General features: G+C 53.2%; 7 protein-coding genes across 7 annotated transcripts; 3 read left to right on the top strand and 4 right to left on the bottom strand.

The window, feature by feature from the left end:
• Positions 1-410: 410 nt before the first annotated feature.
• CAOG_03599 (alpha-glucosidase) lies at positions 411-4,218 on the top strand. Its single transcript, XM_004363270.2, has 8 exons — positions 411-1,724; positions 1,862-2,232; positions 2,344-2,490; positions 2,603-2,719; positions 2,824-2,944; positions 3,082-3,413; positions 3,508-3,863; positions 3,976-4,218. The coding sequence occupies exons 1-8, from the start codon at positions 463-465 to the stop codon at positions 4,036-4,038; spliced, it is 2,769 nt and encodes a 922-aa protein (XP_004363327.2). The 5' UTR covers positions 411-462; the 3' UTR covers positions 4,039-4,218.
• On the bottom strand, positions 4,163-8,078 carry CAOG_03598 (hypothetical protein). The gene has a single exon (XM_004363269.2). The coding sequence runs from the start codon at positions 7,999-8,001 to the stop codon at positions 4,345-4,347; it is 3,657 nt and encodes a 1,218-aa protein (XP_004363326.2). The 5' UTR covers positions 8,002-8,078; the 3' UTR covers positions 4,163-4,344.
• A 1,057-nt stretch (positions 8,079-9,135) lies between these two features.
• On the top strand, positions 9,136-11,364 carry CAOG_03597 (phosphate cytidylyltransferase 1). The gene is made up of 6 exons (XM_004363268.2): positions 9,136-9,430; positions 9,769-9,781; positions 9,896-10,012; positions 10,179-10,330; positions 10,417-10,638; positions 10,758-11,364. The coding sequence occupies exons 1-6, from the start codon at positions 9,176-9,178 to the stop codon at positions 11,151-11,153; spliced, it is 1,155 nt and encodes a 384-aa protein (XP_004363325.1). The 5' UTR covers positions 9,136-9,175; the 3' UTR covers positions 11,154-11,364.
• A 240-nt stretch (positions 11,365-11,604) lies between these two features.
• Positions 11,605-13,517, bottom strand: CAOG_03596 (hypothetical protein; the record flags this gene model as incomplete). Its single annotated transcript, XM_004363267.1, has 3 exons — positions 11,605-11,632; positions 11,768-12,288; positions 12,408-13,517. The coding sequence occupies 3 exons, from the start codon at positions 13,515-13,517 to the stop codon at positions 11,605-11,607; spliced, it is 1,659 nt and encodes a 552-aa protein (XP_004363324.1).
• Positions 13,518-14,658: 1,141 nt separating this feature from the next.
• On the bottom strand, positions 14,659-17,051 carry CAOG_08726 (hypothetical protein; the record flags this gene model as incomplete). Its single annotated transcript, XM_011272044.1, has 2 exons — positions 14,659-16,319; positions 16,418-17,051. 2 exons carry the CDS (start codon positions 17,049-17,051, stop codon positions 14,659-14,661), a joined length of 2,295 nt encoding a protein of 764 aa, XP_011270346.1.
• A 258-nt stretch (positions 17,052-17,309) lies between these two features.
• CAOG_03595 (constitutive photomorphogenic 9 complex chain AJH2) lies at positions 17,310-19,440 on the bottom strand. The gene is made up of 8 exons (XM_004363266.2): positions 19,262-19,440; positions 19,053-19,104; positions 18,693-18,875; positions 18,431-18,559; positions 18,168-18,319; positions 17,935-18,046; positions 17,707-17,846; positions 17,310-17,576 (listed from the first exon to the last, which is right to left on the bottom strand). The coding sequence occupies exons 1-8, from the start codon at positions 19,399-19,401 to the stop codon at positions 17,411-17,413; spliced, it is 1,074 nt and encodes a 357-aa protein (XP_004363323.1). The 5' UTR covers positions 19,402-19,440; the 3' UTR covers positions 17,310-17,410.
• Positions 19,441-19,795: 355 nt separating this feature from the next.
• CAOG_03594 (major facilitator superfamily transporter domain containing 8) lies at positions 19,796-23,358 on the top strand. Its single transcript, XM_004363265.2, has 6 exons — positions 19,796-20,075; positions 21,206-21,276; positions 21,399-21,522; positions 21,653-22,226; positions 22,382-22,883; positions 23,020-23,358. Exons 1-6 carry the CDS (start codon positions 19,842-19,844, stop codon positions 23,204-23,206), a joined length of 1,692 nt encoding a protein of 563 aa, XP_004363322.1. The 5' UTR covers positions 19,796-19,841; the 3' UTR covers positions 23,207-23,358.
• Positions 23,359-24,994: the final 1,636 nt, after the last annotated feature.

The raw sequence follows: 24,994 nt of genomic DNA, 5'->3' as shown, positions 1-24,994 counted from the left end.
AGACTGAGCGTTCTCAGACAAATGCGTTGATTCTGAGTTTGGATGAAAAGGGGACAGAAGGAAGAACAAGAACAAGAAGAAGGCATCACGTCGACGAACAAGCTCACGAGCGACGCTGGAACGGAACAACGGCGAGAGTGGAAAAGCAAAAGCAAAAGCAAAAAAGAGCGACTCGCGCTACTCACGCAGATTTCGAATGACGGCAAGCGGAAACTTTGCAGAGTTTACAAGCGGGCACGACTGGGCAAGGTAGATAGATCTACAAGGGATCCTTGTCATCACTCGAAGGCGGCATTCGCGGCGTTTCTCATCCGACGACAGTACTTGTCTTTGATTTTTGCTTGCTACTGTATTGGCACTATTGATCTATTGATGGGTTCCCTTTTCCACAACACCTCATTTCCCATCTTGTCTTTTCTTCTTCTTCTTCCACTTTCGCTTTGCTGCCGACAGTCACATCGAATGAGATTGCATTCAATGCCGCAGCTCGTGTCGATTGTTGTTGCCGCGCTCGCCGTCGCACTCCTGACAACGACCACGATTGTCAACGCCGATGCCAATGCCAACGTCGATCATGCCAGCGGGAGTGGCAAGGTGAACGCGGGCTTCTTTGCCGGGTACGCAGTCGAGAGCGTCAAGATCACCCCGACTGGGCTGACTGGGACGCTTGTGCTGCCGGCTGGCTCGACGGGTCCGTACGGCAACGACTCGGTCCGCCTCAACTGGCTCGTCGAGTTCCAGACTCAGCAGCGTCTGCACGTCAAGATCACCGACGCCGCGGTCGCGCGCTGGGAAGTGCCCTTCGTCGTGGACGACCCGCAGTCAGACCACCATCCCACCCAAGCCGACGACCAACACATGAGCATGAAGCACAAGAAAAGCAACGGATTTGTCTACAGGGACTATCTCGACGCGGATGGCCGCGAGAAGAAGGCAAACGCGCCCGCTGACCACCTCACCGCCGCTGCTGGCTCCAGCAATGGGTTTGACTTTGAGTTCTCGTACACGACTTCGCCGTTCGGATTTGCGGTCGTGCGCCAGTCGACAGGCGACGTGCTGTTCAACTCGACTCCAAGCACTGCAGATCAGGACTTCAACGGCCTGACGTTTGAGAACATGTACTTGGAAATGTCCACCCGCTTGCCCGACCAGCCCAACATTTACGGATTGGGCGAGCGCGTGCACCAATTCCGCCTCGACCCCACCGGGAAAACGTACACCATCTTTGCTCGCGATCAAGGCACGCCGTACGACGATGGCTTGGCGCCCGGAAAAAACCTGTATGGCTCGCACCCTTTCTACCTCGAAATGCGCAACGGGTTGGCGCACGGCGTGTTCAACCTCAACTCGAATGCCCAGGACGTTGTCATTGACAACAACTTGCTCACGTACAAGATTGTCGGAGGTGTGTTTGACATGTACTTTGTCCTCGGCCCCGAGCCCGAGTCGGTCGTTCAGCAATACCACGAACTCATCGGCAAGCCGACCATGATCCCGTACTGGGGACTCGGATTCCACCAGTGCCGCTGGGGCTACCAAAACATTTCCGTCGTGGAGGAAGTTGTCCGTCAGTACCGCGTCAACCAGCTCCCGCTCGACACCATGTGGAACGACATTGACTACATGGACAAGTATTTCGACTTTACCTTCGATCCCGTCAACTTCCCGACCTCCCAGATGCAGCAATTTGTTGCCAATCTTACCAGCACCAACCAGCACTACATGTAAGACGAAGAATTTCTTTTTTGTTCTGTTTGTTTGTTTGATTCTTGCTTTCTTTCTTTTGGCTTCTGACTTTGACCGTCACTTTCTTTTGGCTTGCCCTTGCACGTGCCCTTCCCCTACCCCCCCTCGCTTCCAGGATGATCGTCGATGCTGGCATTCCGATTCAGTCTGGATACCCTGCCTACGATCAAGGCATTGCCCAAAATGTCTTTATTGGCGATCCGAACGTGAACGCGCCTGCGCTCGGCTCCGTCTGGCCTGGCGCTGTTCACTTCCCTGACTGGCTCGCTGCCAACTCATCCAGCTGGTGGGTCAACAATCTTCGTGACTTCCACACCAACTCTGCAGCATTCTCGGGCGTCTGGCTGGACATGAACGAAATGAGCAACTTTTGTGATGGTGACTGCAACCGCACCACCACTCCCTCAATCGTTCCGCCATACTGGCCCGGCCAAACTGACATCCAAGTCAAAACGATGAGCATGGATGCACGCCACGTCGGCACAAGTGAGGACTTGAATTTTTTATTTTTTTTGCCTTTAATTTTGCTTGCTCGCTTGCTTGTATGCTTCGTCACACATGCATGCTTACATCCGATTTGTACCTCTTGCCCAACAGCCGAGTTCAACGCCCATTCCCTTTTCGGATTCCTGGAAACGCGTGCTACCAACCAATTCTTGACCCAGGTGCTCCAACGTCGTCCAGTCATCATCTCCCGCTCCACGTTCCCTGGCCACGGTCGCTTCGGAGGCCACTGGCTTGGCGGTATGTGTTGCGCAAGCAGTTTTTTTTAAAACAATCAAAGTCATGTCTGAGAGTCTTTGCGTTGGTTGTCTCCGGTTGCTTTTTTCTGATTGTCTTCTCTTCGGCTGGGCAGACAATACCGCTACTTGGGACGATCTGACGTACTCGATCAGCGGCGTTTTCGACTTCCAGCTGTTCGGCATCCCGCTTGTTGGTGCAGACATTTGCGGCTTTAACGGGGATACCACAGGTGAGCTTCGTCGCCGCAACGACAACTTGGAATGCCAGTGCGAAACCCTTTTTGTGCTCAGTTTCTCGTTTTTTGCCTTAATTTCTATTCATTTCGATGCACAGAGGAACTGTGCACCCGTTGGATGCAGCTTGGCACGCTCTACCCGTTCTCACGCAACCACAACACCATCGGCGCGCGCCCCCAGGAGCCGTACGCGTTTGGCCCCACGTTGCTCAATGCCAGGTGCGTAGACTTTTTTCTTCACCAAACCAAAGATAACAATGTTTGGCTTGTTCTTCTGTAGTTGCTGTCGCTTATTCTCCACTCGTGCTTTTTTTTTTCTCTCTCTCTCTCTCTCTCTTTTTGGCTTTCTTGCACAGCCGCATTGCCCTCAATCTTCGCTATTCGTTGCTCCCGTACTACTACACCATTTTCCACCGCATGTCCATTGTTGGTGGATCGCTCTTCCGTCCTCTCATGTTCGAATGGCCCATGGACTCCACGCTGCTTGAAATCGACCACCAGTTTTTGATCGGAGCAGGTTTGCTGGCAAGCCCAGTTCTCACGCAAGGCGCCACCTCTGTTTCTGCCTACTTCCCCGCCGCCGTCTGGTATGACTTTTACAACGGAGCTCCCTTGGGCAACGCCAATTCCGGATCCTGGGTCACCCTTGACGCACCCATCGACAAAATCCCGCTGAGCATTCGTGGCGGTATGTGTTGGCATACGTCCTTATTTTCGAAGCTGTTCTTGATGTGTGTTTTTTTGTTTTTTAACCATGCGGTGTTGCTCTGGGCTTTTGGCAGGCCACATCATTCCCATGCAAAATCCCAACGGCGCACTCACGACGGCCGACACCCGCACGCAGCCGTATCAGCTCCTCGTTGCCCTCGATGCCAACAATACGGCCCTGGGCTATTTGTATTGGGATGAGGGCGACGGTGTTTCGACCGAAGCTCTGGGTCACTACACGATTCTTGAATTCCAGGCGCAACCGACCGACTCTGGCGCTCAGCTCACCTCCACGCTGGCCACTCCCCTGTACGCCCCGCTCGTTCTGTCCAAGTTCAGTTCCGTCACCGTGTATGGCGTGTCGTCTGCGTCCACTGTGGCTGTGAATGGGTCGCCGAGCTTGACGTTCTCCTACAATGCCAGCTCGAAGGTCAGTCCAAGTTGGTGTTGATGTTGAGGGGGGGGGTTCAGTCGAATGACGTGCTCGGCTGATGTTCTTTTGATGTGGAACTGACTGAAATTGGGGACAAACTTTCGAACAGACTCTCGTTGTCTCTGAGCTCTCGCTCAGCCTGGGCCAGCCCTTCACTATCCTCTGGCAGTGAGCTGCTGGAATGTGTGTTGTGTATTTTGACTTTTATTGTCGGCTGTTGATACCCTTCTGTGAAATGAACAGGGAACTCAACAGACGGAAAGAAGAAGCATAAAGCACGACAGCTTGCAAGCGGTCATCAACGCAAATCCTAGCAATGTTCAACCCTTCAATTAAATAATGATCCAAAGCAGCTCTGAAACACACACACACACACACACACACACACACACACACACACACACACACACACACACACACACACACACACACACACACATGGATGTCCCCGTCCCCCGAGTGAACGTAGCTAGGCGGCCTACGTGCGAGAAATGGCGCACTTGCACAGGTAGACGGGAATGCAGCGATCCTCCGCAAAGACGACAACAGTCTTTGTATCTCCGTCGATGCACAGCACAGAGTCGTAGCCTTTGCGCGCGGCACGGGCACGGACTGGCGCAGAATTGCTCAGAACGGAGCTGGAGGATTGTTGCACTTTCAGACACCGATTGATGCGGACGAGCGCAAGGACGAGCGCAATCGAAGAGCTCTTCTGCGCCATTTCCGTTCGACTCGCATGGGCAGCGGCCAAGGACGTGTACAGAGCAACGGGAGCGGTACCGGCTGGCAGCACGCCAGTGTCGGCAATCTGGGTGAGCGTTTCGCGATCTCGCGGAACATAATGGACCAAATGCAAGGTCGAGGTTGAGGCCGCCTTCTCAGACCGTGACTGCTCAGACCGTGACTGCTCCATCCAGCTCTGCAACGCAGCGCCCCCAGACAGGACTGAGAAGAGACGCGAGAGCGTGAAAGAAACCCCCATCGCCGCCAAAGTGCGACTGGATTCGATGCGCAAGAGATCGGCCACGGACGCAAACTCAGACTCGGTTGAGCTGACCTTGACCGTGACAGGGGTCGTGCGGGCGGCCGATTTTGTGGATCCTGTCGCAGGATCGAGCGAAGACTGTTCGCCAAACTCGAGCCGGCGAAACGCTGGCGATGCTGCACCTCGTCCTGTGCTGTTGCTGTCGAAATCCGACGCAATGGTCGAGTTGCCTGCGGATTGTGCCACCGTTACCCAAGGCTTGACAACAGGAGAGCTCGAGGTTGCGGCAGGGTCCAGTTGTGCGAGGACCGGCTTCTGAGCCCGCGCAAGCTGTGGTTGCGATTGGGCGTGTTGTCGCTGTCCCGGTGTTCCAGCCGCCGCCACTACAGCCGCATCCTTGTCCTGAAAGAGCAACTCTGAGCTGCTCATATTGTTCGAATTGGCTGCGCTACCGTGGCCGAAACTTGTGTTGAGTTGATCCGCTCGCATCAATGCGGAGGTTGAAAGCAGATTGTTTGTCAAAGCCGACTGGGTTTGTTGCAAGAGTTGAGATTGGCTGAAGAGCTGTTGCATCATGGCCAGCTGCGTCTGGAGAGCCATCTGTTGTTGTGACGACTGCTGCTGCTGAGCCTCCCACTCTCGCCGGCGCTGCTCGTCCTGAACACGCAGCCGCTCGAACATGGCATCCATTTTCGAAAGGAACGTGGTGTGCGCCGCCGCCGTAGTCTGCTCGACAGCTGCTGCGACAGCAGCCATCGCAGCGACCGACGCCGTGCTGTCGGGCCGAGAGGGTGGCGTCGCCACCGCTCGAGCGTGTGGAAACACAGAAGCTGCGGCAGCGTTTGGTGGGAATGCGTGCGATGCTGGCAACGGCGTAGATTGTGACATGGAGGATACTCGACGAACCGGCGTCATGAGCTCGTCAACGACTGCTGGCGCAACATGTGCAGCGCCGTTGCTGTCGGAGCGTCGTGGTGCTGGTGGTTGTGGCGTGTGGTCTGTAGATGATGGTCCAGGCAAGCCATTGCTTGACGACAATTGTGATTCAAGCGTCGACCCGTAGCTAGCGCTGGGTGTCGAGGAAACTTGCAACGAGGAAGTGGATGACGATTGTTGCCGTCTTGGCGTTGCTGACACACTACCGGGATGGTGCGATGGAGCACGATATGTCAACTTGTTGGTGGAAGCGCCTGCCGCGTTGCTCTTGGCGGTGTGAGATGGAGTGCCTCCTCCTGGATGGCGATCGTCGGCTGGCTCTTCTCCATCGTCTTCTTCTGGCTCCCATGGCCGGCGACTGGTTCCGTTCAAGATATTGGTTGCATCAATGCTATTGAAGGAAGGTACCGTAAATAAGGGCGAAATTGGGCCTTCTGCCGATTGATTGAACAGAGCCTCCGTAGGCAGCGGATCAAACATGGTTCTCGCATTTTTGCTGTTGAGGAAGGGTTGCTCCTTGCCGCGCGGCTGCTTCCCGCGACGTTTGGCTGGCGAATGGCCGTTCAGCAGGCTTGACTCGATTGAATCACTTTCTTTGATCACGACTGAGGACATTGCCGCATCTTCCTCGGGGTCGTGCGCGTCGTCCCAGATTTCGTCTGCGTGTACAGCTCCTCCTCCTTTCGGTGCAGAGTGCAGCCCGGTGTTGTGCAATGGTGTGCCGTTCGTGGCAGGGTGCTGAGGGCCGCCGTTGCCCTTGACCCGGGGCCTCGGTGACTCTTCCGTGATGACCACTTGCTGGTGCCGCTTGTAAGGTGAGAGATGGTTGGGAAACGACTTGGGTGTCGCGTCGTCCTTCTGGAGCTTCAATCCCAGGACGGCCTGCTGCAACGCTTGGGGATCCATTGTGTTTTCCCATTTGCTGGCAATGTGATGGTTAGGTGCAAAGTCGGGCCGTTGCTGTGGCAGGCGCGGCTGGTGCCCAACGGCCGAGGTGTTGCTCCAGCCGTCTTCCAAGTCTTGCTTTTCACTCCCAGACAAGACAGACGATGACGAGACAGACCCGTCGTCGTTGTCACCAAAGTCGGAATCGTCGCTGCCGCTGAGTGTTTGATTCAGGACGATCCGACCACCATCACTGCCGTTCTCGAAGGACTCGGCTCTCGTTGCCGATAGAACTTGCTGTGTTGGCCAACGCTGTGACACTTGCCGATGTCTAGCTTGTTGGAACGTTGGCTGCGGTCTTCGAGGCTGCAGTGGTTGCAACGGGTGCAGAGGCTGCTGCAGAGGCTGCGGTTGCTTGCTTTTGTGCTGCTCTCCATCGTCGTCCTCGACCCACAAGTTCTCCTCCTCCTCTGGTTGGACGTTGTACCACGCTTGCAGGCTTTCGTTGTAGACCATGTTTCCCTGGCGCCGAGCGGTTGTTGCAGGCGGCTTGATTTGCTGAGGGGACTTTGGAGGAAGCTGCTGCTCGCGGGCTGCTGCAGGCTCTGCTTTCCTGACAAGCGAGCTGTGGTTGGTGGTGTGTGCATCACTAGTAATCGCATTCAATCCCAATGAGCCTGCGGTAGTAACTGTGGAATCGGCGGCAGCTGCTGGCGATGGAATTCCATTGTGTTGACCACGATTGTCTCCGTTCAGCGCCGCCAGTCCTGTCGTGCCCTCTGAATTCTTGCCTTGGTCTGTGAGATTCAATTGAGATCCAACGGACGGCGCGACATCCTGCGGTTTCGATGCACTCTGGTGCCTGCGATTCGCGTTGGGATGGATCGCGTCGGCGATGCTACTTGTCCGCGCGTCTGGAGCAGCGTCACTGCCAGCACTTGCACCACTGCTTTCTGCTTGATGCATCCCGACGTTGAACTTTCCCGCCTCGCCATGGTGGTCGTCCGCGTTGTGCGCCTCCTTCTTGCTGCTCTCGCTCTCGCCCTCGTCTTCGTCCTCGTCGGTCGAGTCAAACCCTCGGGTGTCTTCGAGATTGCCATTCCACCTCATGTTGCGCTGGTCAAACACCATGCCTTCGCTCGACTTGGTTGCGGCGTCCATCGCTGCCTTGCTGTTCGCTGGGATGAGCTGCAGCCGGCTACTGTTGTTGGAGTGGCGGCCGCCAAGTCCGCTTGAGGTTGACAGCGCTCCTGCTGCTCCTGCCGCTCCTCCTCCGCCAAGGTCGCCGTCGCTCGTTTCGCCATTTATTGCCTGCATCTCGGACATCATTATTCAAGCCGAGCAAACAAAAAAAAACCAACAACCCAAAACCCGGAAACAGAGAAAGTTCAGGAAATTGTTTCGCGCGCTTTTCAAAAAAAAAAAAAAAAAAAAACTGAAACGGTTTCAAAAATGGCTGGAAAAAAAAAAAAAAAAAAAAAAAAGCCGGGAAAGCATTGCTCGACACATTGCGGGATAGAGAAGCATTCAACACGCTGAAGGATTGGTTTGTTTGAAGGTGAAATTGTGTAGTCAGACGAAAGAGTCACAACTCAACTGCAAAAGCTGGGACACGAAAGTGCGAATCCAATATTGAATCGCGCCTCCGACGCCGTGGCATCGTGAAACTCTGTTCAAACGACCCGAAGGGTGTCAAAGACAATAGGCAACTTGTCATGCTTGAGTTTTGTTTGGTTGGGTGGGACGAAGAAGGCTGCTTTGCACGGAACGCATTGTCGGAGAACTTTGAACAAAATGAGAAAAAACGCAATCGGAAGCATTAAAAACGCACGCCGTCTCCGGGTTGCTGTGGACTTGACTGGATGACCAGGGTGTTCTAATATTGTTTTCATTGCTATAATTTGAATTTATTCGCCAGCGGGAGTCACAGGACAGGGAGCATTGCCACGAGACTCGGCGTGCATTTAGCAGATGCTGCAATTCTCCAGCTCCTCATCGGTCACCCGACCGTTTGATACAAATAAGCTTGACGTGATGTTTACAATCGAAAGAAGTGGGTAACTTGGCGGTTTGCGCTACAATCCGCAGAAAACTCCTTTGTTGCAGGATGTAAGGCAATTGTTCATCAACCCAGAACCACACCACGTTGCCGTTTCCCTTGGCTCCTTTTCATCCTCAGCCAACTGATTTACATTTATTTTACATAGAGTACACAAGCAACGAAAGAGCCCATCGCCGTTTCGACTTTCAGTCGCAGCATGGACCTCCGCCAAGTTTCACGAGTTTCAACTCTGCCACTTCTCGCTGATGCGTGCGTTTCTTGTGAGAGTTTTTTTTTTTTTTTTTTTTGGTCCCTGTATCCTTTTCTTTGATGACACATCACACAGCACAATTCACTGTCGACGTGTCGTACACGAATGCAAAAACCCAACTAACAAAATCCATCAAAAAAAAGTAGTAAAACGTAAAATGGGATAAAAACTATCTAACTTCAGTCACACAAATGTCAAGCTCTGCTGTTCAAACCTCGCAACGCAAGCGAAGGCGCGAACCCGCCGACGTTGACGGCGACCAGGCGACCGCTGCGTCTCAGTCAGCAACAGTAGCCTCATCATCGTCATCGTCATCGTCATCGTCATCAGCGGCTGGAAAGCCGAGCGCTGCGGATGCGTCGTCGGCGCTGCCCGTCCTCAAGCTCGCCCGCGCACTCGAAGACCCGGCTCCGCTCACTGCCGAGCTCAACGGCCGCATCGTCAAGGTGCGTTCCGTCTCCATCGACTCCCCCCCCCCGCATCCAACGTCGTTCGTTGTCGTGGTTGTTCGTGGTTGGTCGTCGGACGAGTTTCAATGTCGCCAAAGAAGATGCCCGCAAACTCAAAAAAAAAAAAAAAAAAAAAAAAAAACCCCTATGCTTTGCTTCAAGTGAACCAACCCATTCACTATCCATCGTCTCTCCAGCTTCATTTCATCCTCGCTTGAAACTTTTTTGAAATATTGTTGATCATTTTTTTTAAACCGAAACGGTGCAGCTTTTCTTGTCGTTGCTTTCGACCAAAAACTCACTTCGCTGTCCTTTTTGTTGTGCGCACATTTTAGGAAGACGCCGATGGTAAAACGCTGCACTGGATCGGTTTTGCACTGTGGATCTGTGCCACGTCGGAATTGTACGATGCTCCTCTTGCATTTTCACTGCACTAACGCTTGTTGGTTTGTTTGGATCCAGGCAACCCGCTGATTCGCGTCTACGCGGACGGCATTTTCGATCTCTTCCACTCGGGCCACGCGAAAATGTTGATGCAGGCCAAGAAGCTCTTCCCGAACACGTACCTGATCGTTGGCGGTGAGTTTTTCTGTCGTGACGCTGCCAGACGAAACAGAACAAACAAACCAAATAACAACCAAACAACACAAAACCAACTTTCGTGAGTGACAACAACCATTTGGCCTCTTTTCGCTCACGATTGGGACCGTTCTGCGGGTGGGGGGTGAATGGACCTGTTTGACAGTCTGCAATGACGAAATGACGCATCGACTCAAGGGAAACACGGTGCTTTCCGAAGACGAGCGCTACGAAGGCGTGCGGCACTGCCGTTATGTCGACCAAGTGCTCGAAAATGCGCCCTGGGTCATCACCAAAGAGTTCCTCGACGAGCACCAAGTACGTGTCAGACACGAGAGATGGGGGAAGGGTTTGTTGAGGCTGATGGATTGAAACTAACCCCCGATGTGACGCAACTCGCCAAGATTGATTTTGTCGCTCACGACGATCTGCCGTACGCATCCGCCACGAGCGACGACGTCTACCGTCCCATCAAAGAGATGGGCAAGTTCAGGGCCACGCAGCGCACGGAGGGCATCTCCACGTCAGATATCATCACTCGCCTGGTGAAGGATTATGACAAGTACGTCCGCCGAAACCTTGCGCGCGGTTATACTGCCAAAGAACTGAACGTCGGCTTTGTCAAGGTGAGCATGCCGAGCACGACGCTATCTGAGCTCGCCATTTTTGAGGGGAAGTTCGGGGGTGTGTCGGCTGTGTTTCTCGACTCCAAGGCTGATGACTCGCTGCATTCGCTCTTCCACAGAGGCGCCAGTATCAGCTTGATGCGTTGAAGGAGAAAGTGGACAAGTCCGTCAAGCGCATCGAAGAAAAGTCGCAAGAGCTGCTGACGAAATGGGAAGACAAGTCGAGCGAGTTGATTTCCGACTTTTTGGGCATCTTCCAGTCCGGCAAGCAGATTGTACAGCGTCGATCGGCTGGTATCGGGTTTTTGATTGGCTCGCGATCGCCATCTCCTGGACAAGACACTGGCACAGAGATGGAGGTGGATCCGAGCGACACGTCTGCTGCTGACAATGACAGCGAATCCGCCAGCGATGTCTCTGATGAAGAAGAGGCGGATGAGGATCAAGATGAGGACGAAGAGGAAGAGACGGACGAGCAGCCAAAAGCGCGTCGCCCGATTCGGAAGCGGCGCTAAAGCTCAAACTGCTCGACTAGTTGCTCTCTTTCTCTCTCGAGTTTTCCTGATTTTATGCGTGCTACTTGCCTCAGTTGTTTCTTTGGGTTCAATGGTTGTATGCACAGGTGCTTTGCTTTGGTTTTCAATCATCACGTTTCGAAACAAGAAAAAAAACCCCAACCAACCAACCAAACAAACAAACAAACAAACAAAAAAAAAAAAAAACCAATTACTTTGATTGAACAGAGCACAACTACCAAAAACAAAACAAAAAACCCTCTGCATGCATGGGCAAACACAACATGGCATCCTCACAGCAATATCTATGGCTTAAACAAACAAAAAAAAAAGCAACAACACAAAAACCAAAAAGGAGTCGACAAACAACAAGGCAACCGTGCGTGTGTTTGGTTGTTGATGCGATTCTTCGGCATTCCAAACCCCGTCGAGGGTGCAAGACTTTTGTTTTTTAGTGAAGCAGGAACTCGAGCTTCTCACTGCACAACGAAACCGTTCGAAACAAGAAGTGAAAACAAAAACAAACAAAAAAAACGGGTCAGCAAAATCATCCGAAAACGGAACACTGTGAGCAAGTTGAGTCTGCAACCCTTCCTTCCTGCTCCGTGACTTACAAGAACGTCATTTGATGGTAGGACACGCTTGGGGGTGCGTTTGCCTTTCGCCTCCAGTCTTCAATCCAGGGACGGGATGAAATGTTCTGGGGCAGCCGAGTGGGAGCTTTGCCTTCCGTCTTGGCCTTGAATTCAGCCAGCGAGGCGCGAGCGGCAGACATGGCGTTGATGGAGGCTTGGAGCTGAGCAATGTGAAGGTTGAGCAGCACCTTCTCGACTTCCATCTCAACAATAGTGCCACGAGCCAGGCCTTGCGTTGTGACGGTGGATTCGGCGGGTGCGTAGTAACGGGGAGCCGCCTGGACGTTCGACTCGAGGTTGCCACCGGGGAATGCGCTCAGCAGACGCTCAATCTCCGTTTCGTTGCGCTCACGTTCAGCCGAGATGCGATCCAGCTCAATGCGGAGCTTGAGCAGCTCTGCGCCTTCAACGCTCACCTTCTGCTTAAAGTTGGACGCTCGAGTCGTCTCAACCTCTTCGCGAAGCAAGTGGAGACGCTTGCGCTCGATCTTTGCGTTGACCTATGAGTTGCCGTGCAAAAAGAAACAGTTAGTTTACCAACCTAATTAGCTAAGCAACCCGACGACAATCCCTGTGTATCAATCCGTTTTGCTTTCTCATTTCGCAGGTAGTTAGTTACCTCGACCAGCAGGCGGAGCTTGTTGGAGATGGCAGTCAACGAGGACTCCTTGAAGGACTCGAGCTTTTCAATCGCCTCCTCAGCAATGGCAATCTGGGAAGCGACGGCCTGCAAGTTGTAGTGCAGGTCGTTGCGGCCGCCAGCGATAATCTCCTTCAGGCGCTCCTGTTCTGCGTAGAGGAGCTCAATCTCACGGGTGTGGTGCTGGATCTCCGCGGGGAGGCTGTGGACCTTGCTCAGCTGAGAAGTCACCTTGGCCTGCTCGACGCGGAGGAACTCGAGCATCTGCTTCTTTTGGCGAACCGACTCCAAGTCCCAAGGGTGCAAGAAGGTCGTGATTTGGTTGACATGGTCAATGTAAAAGATGTTGTCGTGGGCATCAAACACGCGCTCAAAGCCGTACGGCAGCTCGGTGGGGAGGGTCTCACGCACGCTCGCCTTGCGGGTGTTCTTGGTGCGAGGATCAATCCAAGTGGACGTGCCGTTGACGTGATCGTTGAAGTAGGTGCGTCCGGTGATGGAGTCGACACCGATGGACCAGTTCTCGGGGAGGGGAGTGTCGGGAGCAATCTCGTCCACATCGTCGTACACGTCCGGCACAGAGTACGCCAGCTCTTCGCTCTTGGACGAAACAGACGCCACGGGCTTCAGGGTGCTCGCAGAGGACTTTTTGGACGCACGGGAGGAAGCAGGCGCCTCAACACGAGGAGTCGACTGCGCGCGTTGATTCGTCTCAACACGCGGAGTGGCGGGAGGCGTGCTGGTGCCGTTGGCGACGGGCGCGATAACTGGAGGTGGGAGCGCGGCGGAAACAGACTCTGAAGCCACAACTCCGTGCGTCGATCGCACAACAAGCGTCACCTTGGTGCCGGAGCCCTTGAGGAATCGAACGGCGTCTTCATGTGATGCGTTCTTGAGGCTGTTGCCGTTGACGGACAAAATCTCGTCACCGTAGTGCAGCTGGCCAGAGCGCTCGGCCACACCCCCGGCAAAGACGCGGCTGATGATGACGGGGAGGTTGAGCCCGCTGCCTCCCTTGATGGAAAAGTCAAAGCCTGACTGGCCTCGGATCAGGACAACTTCGCGTTCAACGCCCGGGTTGGCTTCCATCTGTGAGTGTTGGTGGTCGATGTCGAAACAACAACAAAAAAGGTGGGCAGGACAAGAACAAGGCGATCGTGTGAGTTATTCGTTGTGAAGGGAAATGCAATGAAAGCAAATGCGAGGCAAGCGGAAGGGAAAAAAAAAAAAAAAAAAATCAATGGAAATGTCCAGAGGAAAAAAAACACGAATCCTGCTTTCCTCTGTCTTCCCTCCCCCATTAGCTCCACGCCGTTCTCGAGATGAAAAGCAGCTGTTGAGATTGCGGCGCGGGCGTCGAAGCCGGGAGATGGTCCGGTCTCCAGCGACGTTGCATTGCTCTTCAGGGAGCAAACGAGAAAAAAAATGTAAAAAATTAAAAAAACCCCCAAAAACCCATCGTTTGCAGTGTTTGCAGTATTAAAGCCGCCGCGCTCCATCCCCGCACAGAGTGCACAAGACACCGAAAATAGGGCTCTGATAGCGGGGATGTCGCGAAGACCCCCGCGGCGAGTGTCATCCGAACAAACACCTTCAATGAAGTCCAAAGGGCGCTTTTTTGTTTTTTTTCAGTTTTTTGGTTTTTTCGTGGTGGCGCTTTCTGCCCCCCTGGGGCATCTGGCCTTCGCTGCTGGGCGCTCTCTGGCAGCTGGCTGATTCGGGTGCTGGCACGCAAATCAAACAGGCTGTTGTGTTTGTGCTGACGCGCCATGGCGCCCGTTCTGCTGACGACGACCGCTTCTCAAGCATTCGAATTGCAGGCGCAAAATAAAAAAAAATCAAATCCAAAAAAAAGCACGCCCTTTCAAAACAAAAAAAAAAAAAAAAAAAAAAAAAAGCGATCGATTTTCCATTCAAACAGTATTACATTGAGAAAATGAGAAATGGGAAGCAGCAAAAAAGCAAGGTGAGCTGTACTTCGATCAAAGCACGACTCACGATTGAAACAAAAACGCATCCGAATTGCACTGGACCGTGACGCATCTCCAACTTGAATGGGATGTGCAGTAGATCTAGAATGTAGTCACACACACCCCGATAAAAAGATCTTTTGGGAGGTCTGATCTGGTCGCAGGCGATGCTATTCCGCAGAAACTTGCATTCGTCAAAATAAAGGCCGCGTGGTTTATTCAAAGCACAGACAATCAGACAAACAAACAAAGACACTCAATCAAAACTCATCATGGTAAGCGGGAACACGCTGCAAATGACGAGCAAGAGGCATGTCCAACACAAACTGCGCGACATCCTCAGGTACGCGAAGATCGGGCTGCGGGACGGGCGGGACGAGTCCAAGAAGCGCATCAATGTTGCTGACACCGAGCGCTTTGGCAATTGCTGCCTCGCTCCCTTCGTGCCGCCACAGTTTGAGTCGGCACAGCGAGGAAAGTCTCAAAGGCTGCGCTTGCTCGGCCATTTGCAGAATCTGCTTGAGAGTTTCCTGGTTGGTTGCCTCCACTTGGTCAGACAAGCGAATCCACTCCTTTTTGAGTGCTCGGTCATAGGGATGCTCGACATTTGGCCAGCCAACACGTGATGATGGCAACAGGAAATCGAGGCATTTGGAAGGAGAGAGTCCCCACGCCAGCAGGCATCCCACAACCAAGCGTCGAGTCGTCGCCACGGCAAATGGATGAGCATCACCGGAATACCACCAACCTTTGGCATCGAAAGCAGGCAAAGTACGAAAGCCTGCAAGCTCAAACTGGTAGAGCCAATTCGAAAAGTACGATGTCGGTCTGTCAATGAAGTTCTGCTGGCCAAGTTCAGGTAGCCACTCAAGCACAGGTGCCATATCCCACCCCGCCGCCTCCTTGAACCAATCGGCATCGTACCCAAAAGGATCACCGCAAATGACTTCTTCAGCTTCCTCGGTCACGCCAAACTTGTCGTAAATCGACGGACCCGCGGGCCGTGGCGGATGCACGCAGTCGTAGGACACAGGCTTGCGCTCGGGATACAACCACTCCAAGACGAGCGTGACACAATTCCAGGCATTCGGTCTGCGGCGATTGACGTGGTTCTTCAGCCAGCAAGCCAGCAGTTCCTCGCGAAGACCGTGCATGTCCTCGTAGTGGTGAGTTAGACAGTACCGAAGCATGTCAATGCTGGTCGTGGCGCAGTGATCAATGACGTCTTGCGGTGGTCGTACACGCTCGACGAAAATCCAGTATCGGAACAGCATAACCCACACAGCTGATGAGGTGCAAAACTGTGCGCAGTTTATGTTATGCCCCAACAAGGCCGTGGACAGTGTGCTTCCGGACCAGTACCGACCAACCCGAATCGTCTCGAGCGCGTCAAACAGCTCCATAATGGAGCCAGTCATGAGCGGGCTCTCAATTTCATTCAAGTACCGAGTGCAGTGGCGCGAGTGCATCACCCAGCCAGTCTGTTCACTGCCAGTCCCGCTGGAGAACGAAGCGAAATAGGGATCTGAGTCAAGCCAGTGGAGTTTCGCGTCCAGAGGCACACCAGTCGCAACCAAGTCCATCTGCAGTGTCGCGTCGCGCAGCAGGTCTCCATGAAACGTGAGACGGTCGATGTTGGACTGGTTGATTGAGCACGAGGTTGCTGTGGCTTCATCGACCATGAAAATGCGAGAAGCATTGCGCTCGGCACGCCGCAGGCAGCGACGTACAAAGCGGGACTTGGTGTCGATGGCGACTCCTCGATGCGAGAAGCGCACACGCTCGGCCGACTTGGATGCCACGAACGAAGGAAGCAGACGACGCCCAACTGCCCAGTTAAACTCGGGGCTCGCGTCCAGTGGATTAAAGTCGGGCTCGCGATTCACAGGGTGGTTTTGGATAAAGTCATCCAGGGGAAAGTCTGGGATGGATTGTCAAGCAGAGTGATGCGGCAAAGAGAAGGTGAGTCGTTTGCTATTTTTTGGTTGTCGCATTGCATTGCTGTGTTCAGTCGGTTACCTTCAGATCCATCAAAAATGTCCCACCAAAAAGACAGAGGGGCTCGATTGGAATCGGCCGTCTCGACGCCGGAGCTGGAGCCCGAGCTGGACGATGCACGCGCGGTCGTCGCTTCTGAGATGGAGCACGATGCGCCAGGCAGCACGCCTGCTTTGGCCGCTTCTGCGACTGCGAGCGCCCATGGCGTGGGAGCCTGCTCTGACTGTGATGGAGTAGACTCGGGTGCAGCAGCAGCAGCAGCAGCAGCAGCAGAGCTCTGCTGAAGCTTGGTCGGGACTGGTCGCTGGCACTTTAGCATGGAAATCACCCACTCCTCCGGGTCGAAGCCAGCCTCGCGGATGCCGTCCCAGAACGAGTCTGTCGCGGGATTGCGCTTGTGCAGAATGCCGACATAGCCGAATCGCGCGTCCTCGCGGTACATTGGGTGCCGTCGATAGTTGAGCTCGTCCAGCGTGTCGTCGTCGCTCTCCCGATCGTCAAAGCCCATAGCTGAGTCGTCGTCCCTGCCGTTATTGGCAATAACGACGTTCCCAACACTGCTGTTCGAATCGTAGCCATCAGAGTCGTCGGAACTGTCAGAATCATCGTGACTGTCAGAATCTTCGTGTTCATGACTGTCAGAGTCGTCGGACATTGGAAGCAGGGAAAAAGAAACAAAACAAGAAAAAACAACAAAAAGCTGAGATTCGAACAAGGACTGTCACTCTGACAGTGTCGTACACAAGCCAAAGAATCTCAGAAACAAATAATCGGAATTGACAACCAAAGACCGTCCTGCAGAATTCCAAGTTCTGTGAGTGAACTTTGCGAGTTTCAGGCCTGATTCATTCATTCGACATTCGACGCTGCTCGGATTGTTGAACCGAAGATGGGTCTGGTTAGCATACCCCCCTTACCGCTTCCCTCCCCGCAGTGTTGACGAATATTACAAATGCCAGCTTTACTACTTTTTACAGAACGAAAAAACAAAGCAAAGCCCGGAAAAACAAATTGTTAAGAGTGCTCCATTGCTGCAGAAGTGGACGAGGGTAATGATGCAGGTGCATGGGTGTGCTCAGAGCCTTGGGGACCATGCTGGTGGTGATGCAGGCAATTGAACAGCGCATTCTTGATGACTTGCGCCATCAGACCGTGCACCGCTTCGATCGACATTTTGGAACTGGTGCAGTGGAAACAAATGACATCAGGCGATGAGCATCATATTGACAATCCCTCGGCATGCGTACTTCAACATGGTGGCGGATTTTTTTTTTTTTTTTTTTTTGTACTGGCGGATGATCAGTCCGTACCTGTCTCGCGTAATCTTGGAAAGCTCGTCTTCTTTCTTGGAATCGGTGCTGCCAGGGACTTGGTACTTGGTGCCCTTGTGCTCGAGACTCTCCAGCTTGGTGGCGAGGTCGGCAATCTGGCGCGTTGTGTACTCCATGTTCTGCCTCGTTCAACAGCGCGAGATCAGCAAGTCATCCAGCAGCCTTTTTCCCCTAACTCGACGAACCACACGTCATCAGCGTTCATACCGTAAGAAGCGTGGAGGAGGAGAGTGTGTTGACCCAGTACTTGTTCCAGAGCAGGTCCAGCAACTTGTGATCGAGAGACGACTTGAAGTACGAAGTCTCCAAAGCATAATATCTTCAAAAGAACAAGAGTGCATGCGTTAGAAACAAAAAGTAAACAGCAAAGTCGTGGGAAGAAACTCACACCTGTGTGAAGTGTGGGGATGTGAGGTGAGAAAAATGTCGAAAAAACTTACGACTTGCAATGGACACCAAAATCCTCAATCTTGTTCAAGGGAATGGTCTGGTACTCGGAGGGACCTTCATTCGGAGGCGTGTAGCCTTGAGGATAGGTCCGGAACGCGCCGAGCTCGACCTTGCCCGCAGAGATGGTGCGGGTGGGGTCAATCTGCGAGCAGCCACCACATCAGGACGAAACGAATCAACCATAGTTGGCAAAGTCAAAAGCATCAACAACATGGCGCCAGCAACAAAAAAAAAAGAAACAGTCGCCACTGACAACAACCGCAACCCAAGGCTCTTGGAACTGTTGGTTGAGCGACTGGGTGCCGACATCAATGCCCGAGAGCCAGCATCCATAACCAGGATGGGAGTGATACCAGCCAATGGCGTTTTCGAGACGGCCAACCTAGAAGTAAACACACATCCATGCATGGATGAATGAACGAAACGAATGAAGGTCGCTGCGATCGCCAACGTTGCGACAAACTGCTCGAGACCACACTCAAACCGAACAGCACAGACGAGCATATGTCCCTTACATCCTTGATGACAGTCATGTAGTCGACCATGTACTCGTAGCCCTCAGCAGCCGCATTGACACGGGTCTCTGTGCCTTCGACGGGGAGCGCGAACGCGTCCATGATGATCATTGTGTCTCCGTCAATCTTGCCTTGCATCAGGCCCATGACTTCGATATTGCCACCCGAGCGAGCGTGCATGACCTGGTTGTCCAATGGGACGGCAAAAGTGACCACGAATTCCGCAGCATCAACATCAGTGATGAGTTGCAGTGGTCAACGTCAGCCATAGTCGAGGGCGCGCAGCAGAACTCTCGGCGGCAAAGCAACCCAAAAAACGCCTCAACCAAGTCATCAGCGTGCGCTCGCTCGCCAACTCACCATCTTGAGCAGTGCGATGGCCGAGATCTTGACCTTCTTGAAGTAGTGAGGACTGCCGCGTCCCGGGTCAAGAGCGGAGGTGGCACAGCAGCAGCAGCAGCAGCAGCGCAGACAAAAAACCAAAAAAAAAAAAAAAAAAAAAACCAGCATCAGCCGCCGAGACAACAGCCAAGAACAGCAGCAGCAGCAGAGACCGGGCGGCGCCTCACTCTTTGGTCCATGGTCGGGACTGGAGCAGCTGTTGCTGTTCCTGCTGGTTGAAGCGGAAGACTTGGTCCAGCGACGACACTTCCGTCATGTCATTGGAAAGCTCAAAAGTGGCTCGCGCGTTCGAAGTGTCTGCGTCCATGGTTTGGGCCAACAAGCAAAGAGACTGAGACGGTTTTCAAGCAATAAATAGATTGACAATATTACAAAAAAGAAATTGAGAAAGTGTGTCATCTGGAGCTGGTGTGAGAATGTACAGCATTGCACAGAAGAAGGCGAACAATCCTTCTGTGCTTGTTGTGTCGAGAAGCAGCCGCCGAAACCTGAATGTGCTGTCTGGGTGCTTTAGCTTGCTTGTTGCATGTTGAAAGAATGATCCACCCCCAAGCCATGCATCGAGTCCTGGTTATGCTTCTGATGCGAAAATTTGTTCAATCCGGTTGACCCGTCCCATACATCCATCGAAGCATTCCCCCCAAGCCATCCAAGGCCATTGTTGGAGGCATGACATGGACAATTTATTATTCACTCCTCTTCTTCACTCATTTTCTCTCCGTTCCCATTTCAAGCATTGCATTGAGGATGGGCGACGACAACGAGCGAAGGCCGCTGCTCTTCAATGAGGACTCTGAAGCTTCGGAGCAGGCCGTGCTGTACCGCGGCATCAACTCTGAGTACAACCGCGATGAGACTGGCAGTCTGCTGTCGGACTCGTCGCTCGCCTACTCGCCGCGTGACAAGGCGTCCAGTGACTACCGCAGCACGCTCCACGACGAGACTGACCCGAACATTGGCTCGTCCGCCGACTATCGCAAGGCAAGCGTTTGGCCCCTCTCTTCTTCTTCTTCTCCCGCTGGTCACCCGAACACTGGAGATTAGTGTTGCCTTGCCTTTCTTCTCTTCTCATTCTCGGTCTCTTTGTGTGGTGGCGGTGCTGGGCCTCTCTTACAATGGGGCAAGGTGGAACAAGCGAAAAAAAAAAAAAAAGCAAAAAACGTTTTTTGACTTCTCACTCGCAACGAGACCGTGACAAAAATCCAAGGCCGAGACAGCAAAACCAACAGACGTGTGACCCCTGTTGACTTTGTTGGTCCCATCTCATTTGTGAGTGGCGAGGGAAGCGCAGTGCGGCTGTCGTCTGCTGCACGGAATGCTCGGTTTAGTGTCGGGAATATGCGAGCGGAAGTTACAAAAAAAAAAAAAGAAAAAAAAAAAAAGGAGCAGCTGACTTGGTGATTGATGGTGATACGAACGAGCGGCCTGCAACACAAAATCACGGGTCGTCGCAAGTGTCCTCTGCACGATGTAGATGGGTGCTGGAAGAGTAGAACCAGGCATGGTTGGTGAGTGGAGACGCCATGGGGCCTGCAAGAGAGCGAGCGAGACAGAGAGAGAGAGAGCGGCGTTTGGGAAAGTGGGACACACTTGGTCCGATCTTGTTCTTCTGGGCGTCGTGATTCATGGTATCACCAATGTAGGACGAGTGTGTCTTTCGCAGTGGTCTCTGGTCTGTGAGGCGGATGCTGATGCACGGCGGCGCGCAGCAACAAGAAAAAAAAACCGCCAACAAACGAACTGCGGTCTCAGTTCTTCCGCTCCTGTTGTTGATTCCTTTGTCTCCGTTCCGTTCTGCTCTCTCCTCTACTGCTGCTGCTGCTGCTGTTGTTGTTATGAACGGTGCCCGAGGACTCCCCCTTTTGTTTTTTTCATGCGTGTGCCACACTTTCAACCCCCTTCTACTTTTCGGACATGAGGTTTGCCATTTGCTGGAAATCATTCTGTGTCACTTGGCCATTCAACCGACCTTCGGCTCCAATCAAAAATCCCCCACACTTGGTCGTCCTAGATTTATTGCTTTCTTCGTTCCCCCCCCCCTCACTCGATGGTTTGGCTTGTATGCTCATGCACTCAACTTGTCATGATCACCACTACATTGCATTACACAGGCGGGTCCCTCGCAAAAGCCGTTGCACGATCTCTCATCGGACAAGTCACCGCTGCTGTCTGGCGCGGACGCGTAAGGCCATCCCCGCCTTCGTCTGCTTCGTTGCATGCATTGCTTCTGGTCACCGATTCACTCATCGTTGCATCTCGCTCTTTTTTTTTTTTTTTTTTTTTTTTTTTGGACTCGTGGCACAGCGTCGAATCGGAAATTGACAGGAAGCAACGCTGGTGGTCGATTCGCATCATGTACCTCGCCATGTTCTTTTCTAGCGTTGCCTTTTCCATCTTGATTGCAAGCTTGTCGCCTTTCTTGACGCTGGTATGGCACACTGGAGCACTTTGCGAAGAATCCAGACTCGTTGTTCATTTGCTTGCTCACTTTTTTTTTTTTTTTTTCTGTTTTATGTCTCGTCTCCGCGTGCTTGCCTCGGCCTCGTTCTCCTCCCTAGCTCTCGCCAAAAGGCGAATCTACCAATTCCTTCCTCGGCTATGTGGTCGCTGCTTACTCCATTGGCCAGTTTGCGTCGTCGCCATTCTTTGGATGGTGGGCAAACCGCGCGCCGTACAAGTGGTGCTTGTTTGTCTCGATTCTGATCAATGTCAGCGGCAACATGATGTACTGTTTGTCCAACTACACCACGGACGACAACGAGGGCCAAAAGTACGTCATGCTGATTGCGCGCTTGGTGGTTGGCTTGAGTGCTGGTAACGTTGCCATCACTCGCGCCTACGTTGCGGGTGCCACGCACCTCAGCGAGCGCACCCACACCATGTCAATGCTCTCAGCATGCCAGACTGGCGGTTTTGTCGTTGGTCCGCTGCTCGGTTCGGCCTTCTCGTCCATCGACCCTGGTGTGCGCACTGGCCCCTTGATTATCAACTATTGCACAGCACCTGCGCTCTTCTCCGTCTTCCTCGGCATTATCCAAGCCATCATTGTCTTGATTTTCTTCCGCGAGTACCGTCTTGACGGTGGCGCTGTCTCTCGCACGACTGTGAAGGCCGATGCTGAGGCACGCAAAGGTAAGCGGTGATTTTTTCCTTTGTGTTTTTTTTTTTCCTTTGTGTGTCGCCGCCAGCTTGCTCTCCATCCATTCAACTCACATCCCACTCCTCCTCAACCCCCCCCCCCTTTCCAAACCTTCTCTTTTCCGCCACCCCTTGTGTTGCCTTACCAGCAAATTCGCTCGCCAAGGCCCCCAACATGATGCCCATGGACAAGCTTGCTGTTGGCCTGTGTGTCTTCATGTTCTTCCTCATTCTGTTCGTGTTTGCACTTTACGAAACAATCGGCACCCCGCTGACCAAGGACGAGTACTCGTGGTCGGACACGGAGGCCACCCGTTACGTCGGCATCCTCTTTGGCGTTTCTGGCGGCATTGGTGTTCTCATCTTCATGGTCGTCAAGCCTCTGTCGGCTCGCTTTGGCGATCGCAAGACCATGATCGCTGGCATGCTTCTTGTGGTCATTGGCTTCATCTTCTACTTGCCTTTCGGCCCACCGAGCTATACTCCCTGCCCCAACGACAAGTTTGGTTGGTGCGATCACACTCCCACCCTTCCTCTTGCCCAGTACATTGTTGCCTGCACCTTCATTTCGCTGGGTTATCCCGTTGTGACGGTCTTGCTTTTTATCATCTACTCCAAGGTTCTTGGTCCTGGTCCTCAAGGAACATACATGTACGTTGCCATTTTTTCTTCTTCATTCGCTCTTTTTGCTCGTTTGGTTTGCAACGGGGTTTTTGTCGCGCGCTCTCGTGTCTTACTTTTTGCTTGTCATTTTACCGCCTTTTGTGTTTGCTGGCGCTCCAAACAGGGGCATCTTGACCGCTGCTGGCTCGCTTGCTCGTGTTCTTGGCCCGCTCTTCATTACCAACGCGTGGGATGCGGCTGGTCCTTACGCTGCATTCGCACCTGTGCTCGGTCTGCTGGTCATCATGACGGTGACGGCACTCGTCTTCTACAAGCGTTTGATTCCCCGACGAGCATTGACAACAATGTAAAAAACACAAATCCTCCCTCCCCCCCCCCGCTCCCTTTTTTGCTTTCCTTTCGTTTACATCAACTATCGGGATACTTGTGCACTATACCGTATACCGCTACCTGTCCCAAACAAACAAAACAACAACCCGTCTGTAATTTTTTGATGTGTGAAATACATTGTTTTCATTTCTGACAGCGTTCGGGTTGTTCCATTCAAAAGGAAGCATTACATCGCACGCTTTGCAAACTGAATCGATTCTGATGCAGACTCAGTCCTAGTTCAAGCGTCCTTGCTTTGCTTTGCTTCCAGTGTAACGATCTGCGGAAAATTTGGCTAAGCTATGAGTGACGGACCTGGTCCTGGCGCCTCAACGACCGCCCACCATCAGCAACATCCTCACTCCCATCATCACAGGCGACCCAAGAAAGTGGCGCGCTTCCTCCTACGCTCGTTGACGCGGTGTTGCTACACTGTCGCGTGGCTGCTGGGCGTTGTTGCAGTGCTGGTTGGAGTGCTCCTTGCCCTCGACCTCTACGCCACCCACTTTAGCGAGCAAGCTGTGCAGACCGACGAGCACGTCGAGTTCTTCATTACCCATTGTACGTTGACCCTCTCGAACAGACGGAGGGACGCGGGGATGAAGTGACATGACAGGCCACTGCTAACTCCTGGTTTGGGATTCTGAGATTTTTAACTCGGACGGAACAGAGGCTCACTCGTGTTGTTGCGTTGTGTGTTGTGCTGCGTCGTTCAACTCACAGCCTCATGCAACCTCGAGGACACGTTGAGCAACGAGTGCTTTGTGACGGCTCACGGAGTGGTGTTTGAGCCAGAATTGGACAGCTCCGTTCGGCGCCAAGTCGCATCGACGATATTGCATTTAGTCGGACTGCAGCAGCTGGACGATGCTGCCAGGCGGAACTACGACCGCCGCGTATGGTTGTTTATGCGGGACTTTGAGCGAGGCAAGAATGTCTCTGTGGCACTGACCCCGTGTTCCGAGCCGCATCATCGGGTGGCGGAAGGCACCAACGTCGACGATCATTCATTCCTACATCGCGCCTTACACTGGACTTTGCACAGTCGTGATGTAGCCGTCCACGAGGAGGGCGATGAAGCGGGCAAACCTAGGACCTGCGACGAACATTGTCTTTTGCTGCGCGAGTTGCACAAGCAGGTTGTTGTCGGCACAATGCTGACAGCGGCAAACGGCCACTTCAAGTTGTCCATTCCCGTGCCAAAGAGCCTGGTCAAGCACTATCTGCGCGACTCTCCGTCTCCGGTGCTGTGGGTGTGCTTTCGTACCGTCCTGCCCGAAGCCGACCGGCGCGTGTTTACTGGGCGTGCGCAATTATCTATCGTCGGATCGGGGCGCCCTTTGCACGTCATCAGCGACATTGACGATACCATCAAGGTGACGCACGTGCGGTTTTTGCGCAGGATGGCCGCACACACCTTCCTGCACGAGTACGAAGCTGTTCAAGGGATGGCTCGGCTTTTCCGTCGACTTGCCGTTGCCCACCATGCCGTGTTTCACTACGTGAGTGACTGTAGCACACGGATTGATAGTCAGCAAAGGGAACGGGGAGAGTTGTTGTTTGCGCTAAACAGCACTGTTTGTTCTTTCAATGTTATTGCTGTATGACCAACAGGTCTCTGGCAGCCCATGGCAGCTTCATGAAGATTTGGTTGCCATGATGACCCGCGCTGGGTTCCCGCTGGGCTCGATGCACCTCAAACTTGTCCGCTTCGACATGCTACTGGGCTTGTTCTCGCGCGGCGGCGAAGGTGTTGGAGCACTGACAGC

The sequence above is a fragment of the Capsaspora owczarzaki genome (genome assembly GCF_000151315.2).
Source record: "Capsaspora owczarzaki ATCC 30864 unplaced genomic scaffold supercont2.5, whole genome shotgun sequence".
Classification (NCBI taxonomy): Eukaryota; class Filasterea; order Ministeriida; family Capsasporidae; genus Capsaspora; species Capsaspora owczarzaki.
This window is presented reverse-complemented; position numbering and strand designations above follow the sequence as displayed.

Excerpts from the sequence above, each read along its gene's own strand:
- CAOG_03599 (XM_004363270.2), top strand. The coding sequence starts at position 463 with ATGAGATTGCATTCAATGCCGCAGCTCGTGTCGATTGTTGTTGCCGCG. Across the intron at positions 1,725-1,861 it reads AGCACCAACCAGCACTACAT|GATGATCGTCGATGCTGGCA; the intron begins GTAAGACGAAGA and ends CCTCGCTTCCAG. Across the intron at positions 2,945-3,081 it reads CCCACGTTGCTCAATGCCAG|CCGCATTGCCCTCAATCTTC; the intron begins GTGCGTAGACTT and ends TTTCTTGCACAG.
- CAOG_03594 (XM_004363265.2), top strand. The coding sequence starts at position 19,842 with ATGGGCGACGACAACGAGCGAAGGCCGCTGCTCTTCAATGAGGACTCT. Across the intron at positions 20,076-21,205 it reads CGTCCGCCGACTATCGCAAG|GCGGGTCCCTCGCAAAAGCC; the intron begins GCAAGCGTTTGG and ends TGCATTACACAG. Across the intron at positions 22,884-23,019 it reads GGTCCTCAAGGAACATACAT|GGGCATCTTGACCGCTGCTG; the intron begins GTACGTTGCCAT and ends CGCTCCAAACAG.
- CAOG_03595 (XM_004363266.2), bottom strand. The coding sequence starts at position 19,401 with ATGGACGCAGACACTTCGAACGCGCGAGCCACTTTTGAGCTTTCCAAT. Across the intron at positions 18,876-19,052 it reads CCATCGCACTGCTCAAGATG|GTCATGCACGCTCGCTCGGG; the intron begins GTGAGTTGGCGA and ends TTGGACAACCAG. Across the intron at positions 18,320-18,430 it reads AGCCTTGGGTTGCGGTTGTT|ATTGACCCCACCCGCACCAT; the intron begins GTCAGTGGCGAC and ends GGCTGCTCGCAG.
- CAOG_03597 (XM_004363268.2), top strand. The coding sequence starts at position 9,176 with ATGTCAAGCTCTGCTGTTCAAACCTCGCAACGCAAGCGAAGGCGCGAA. Across the intron at positions 10,013-10,178 it reads CACGTACCTGATCGTTGGCG|TCTGCAATGACGAAATGACG; the intron begins GTGAGTTTTTCT and ends CCTGTTTGACAG. Across the intron at positions 10,331-10,416 it reads AGTTCCTCGACGAGCACCAA|ATTGATTTTGTCGCTCACGA; the intron begins GTACGTGTCAGA and ends CAACTCGCCAAG.
- CAOG_03598 (XM_004363269.2), bottom strand. The coding sequence starts at position 8,001 with ATGATGTCCGAGATGCAGGCAATAAATGGCGAAACGAGCGACGGCGAC.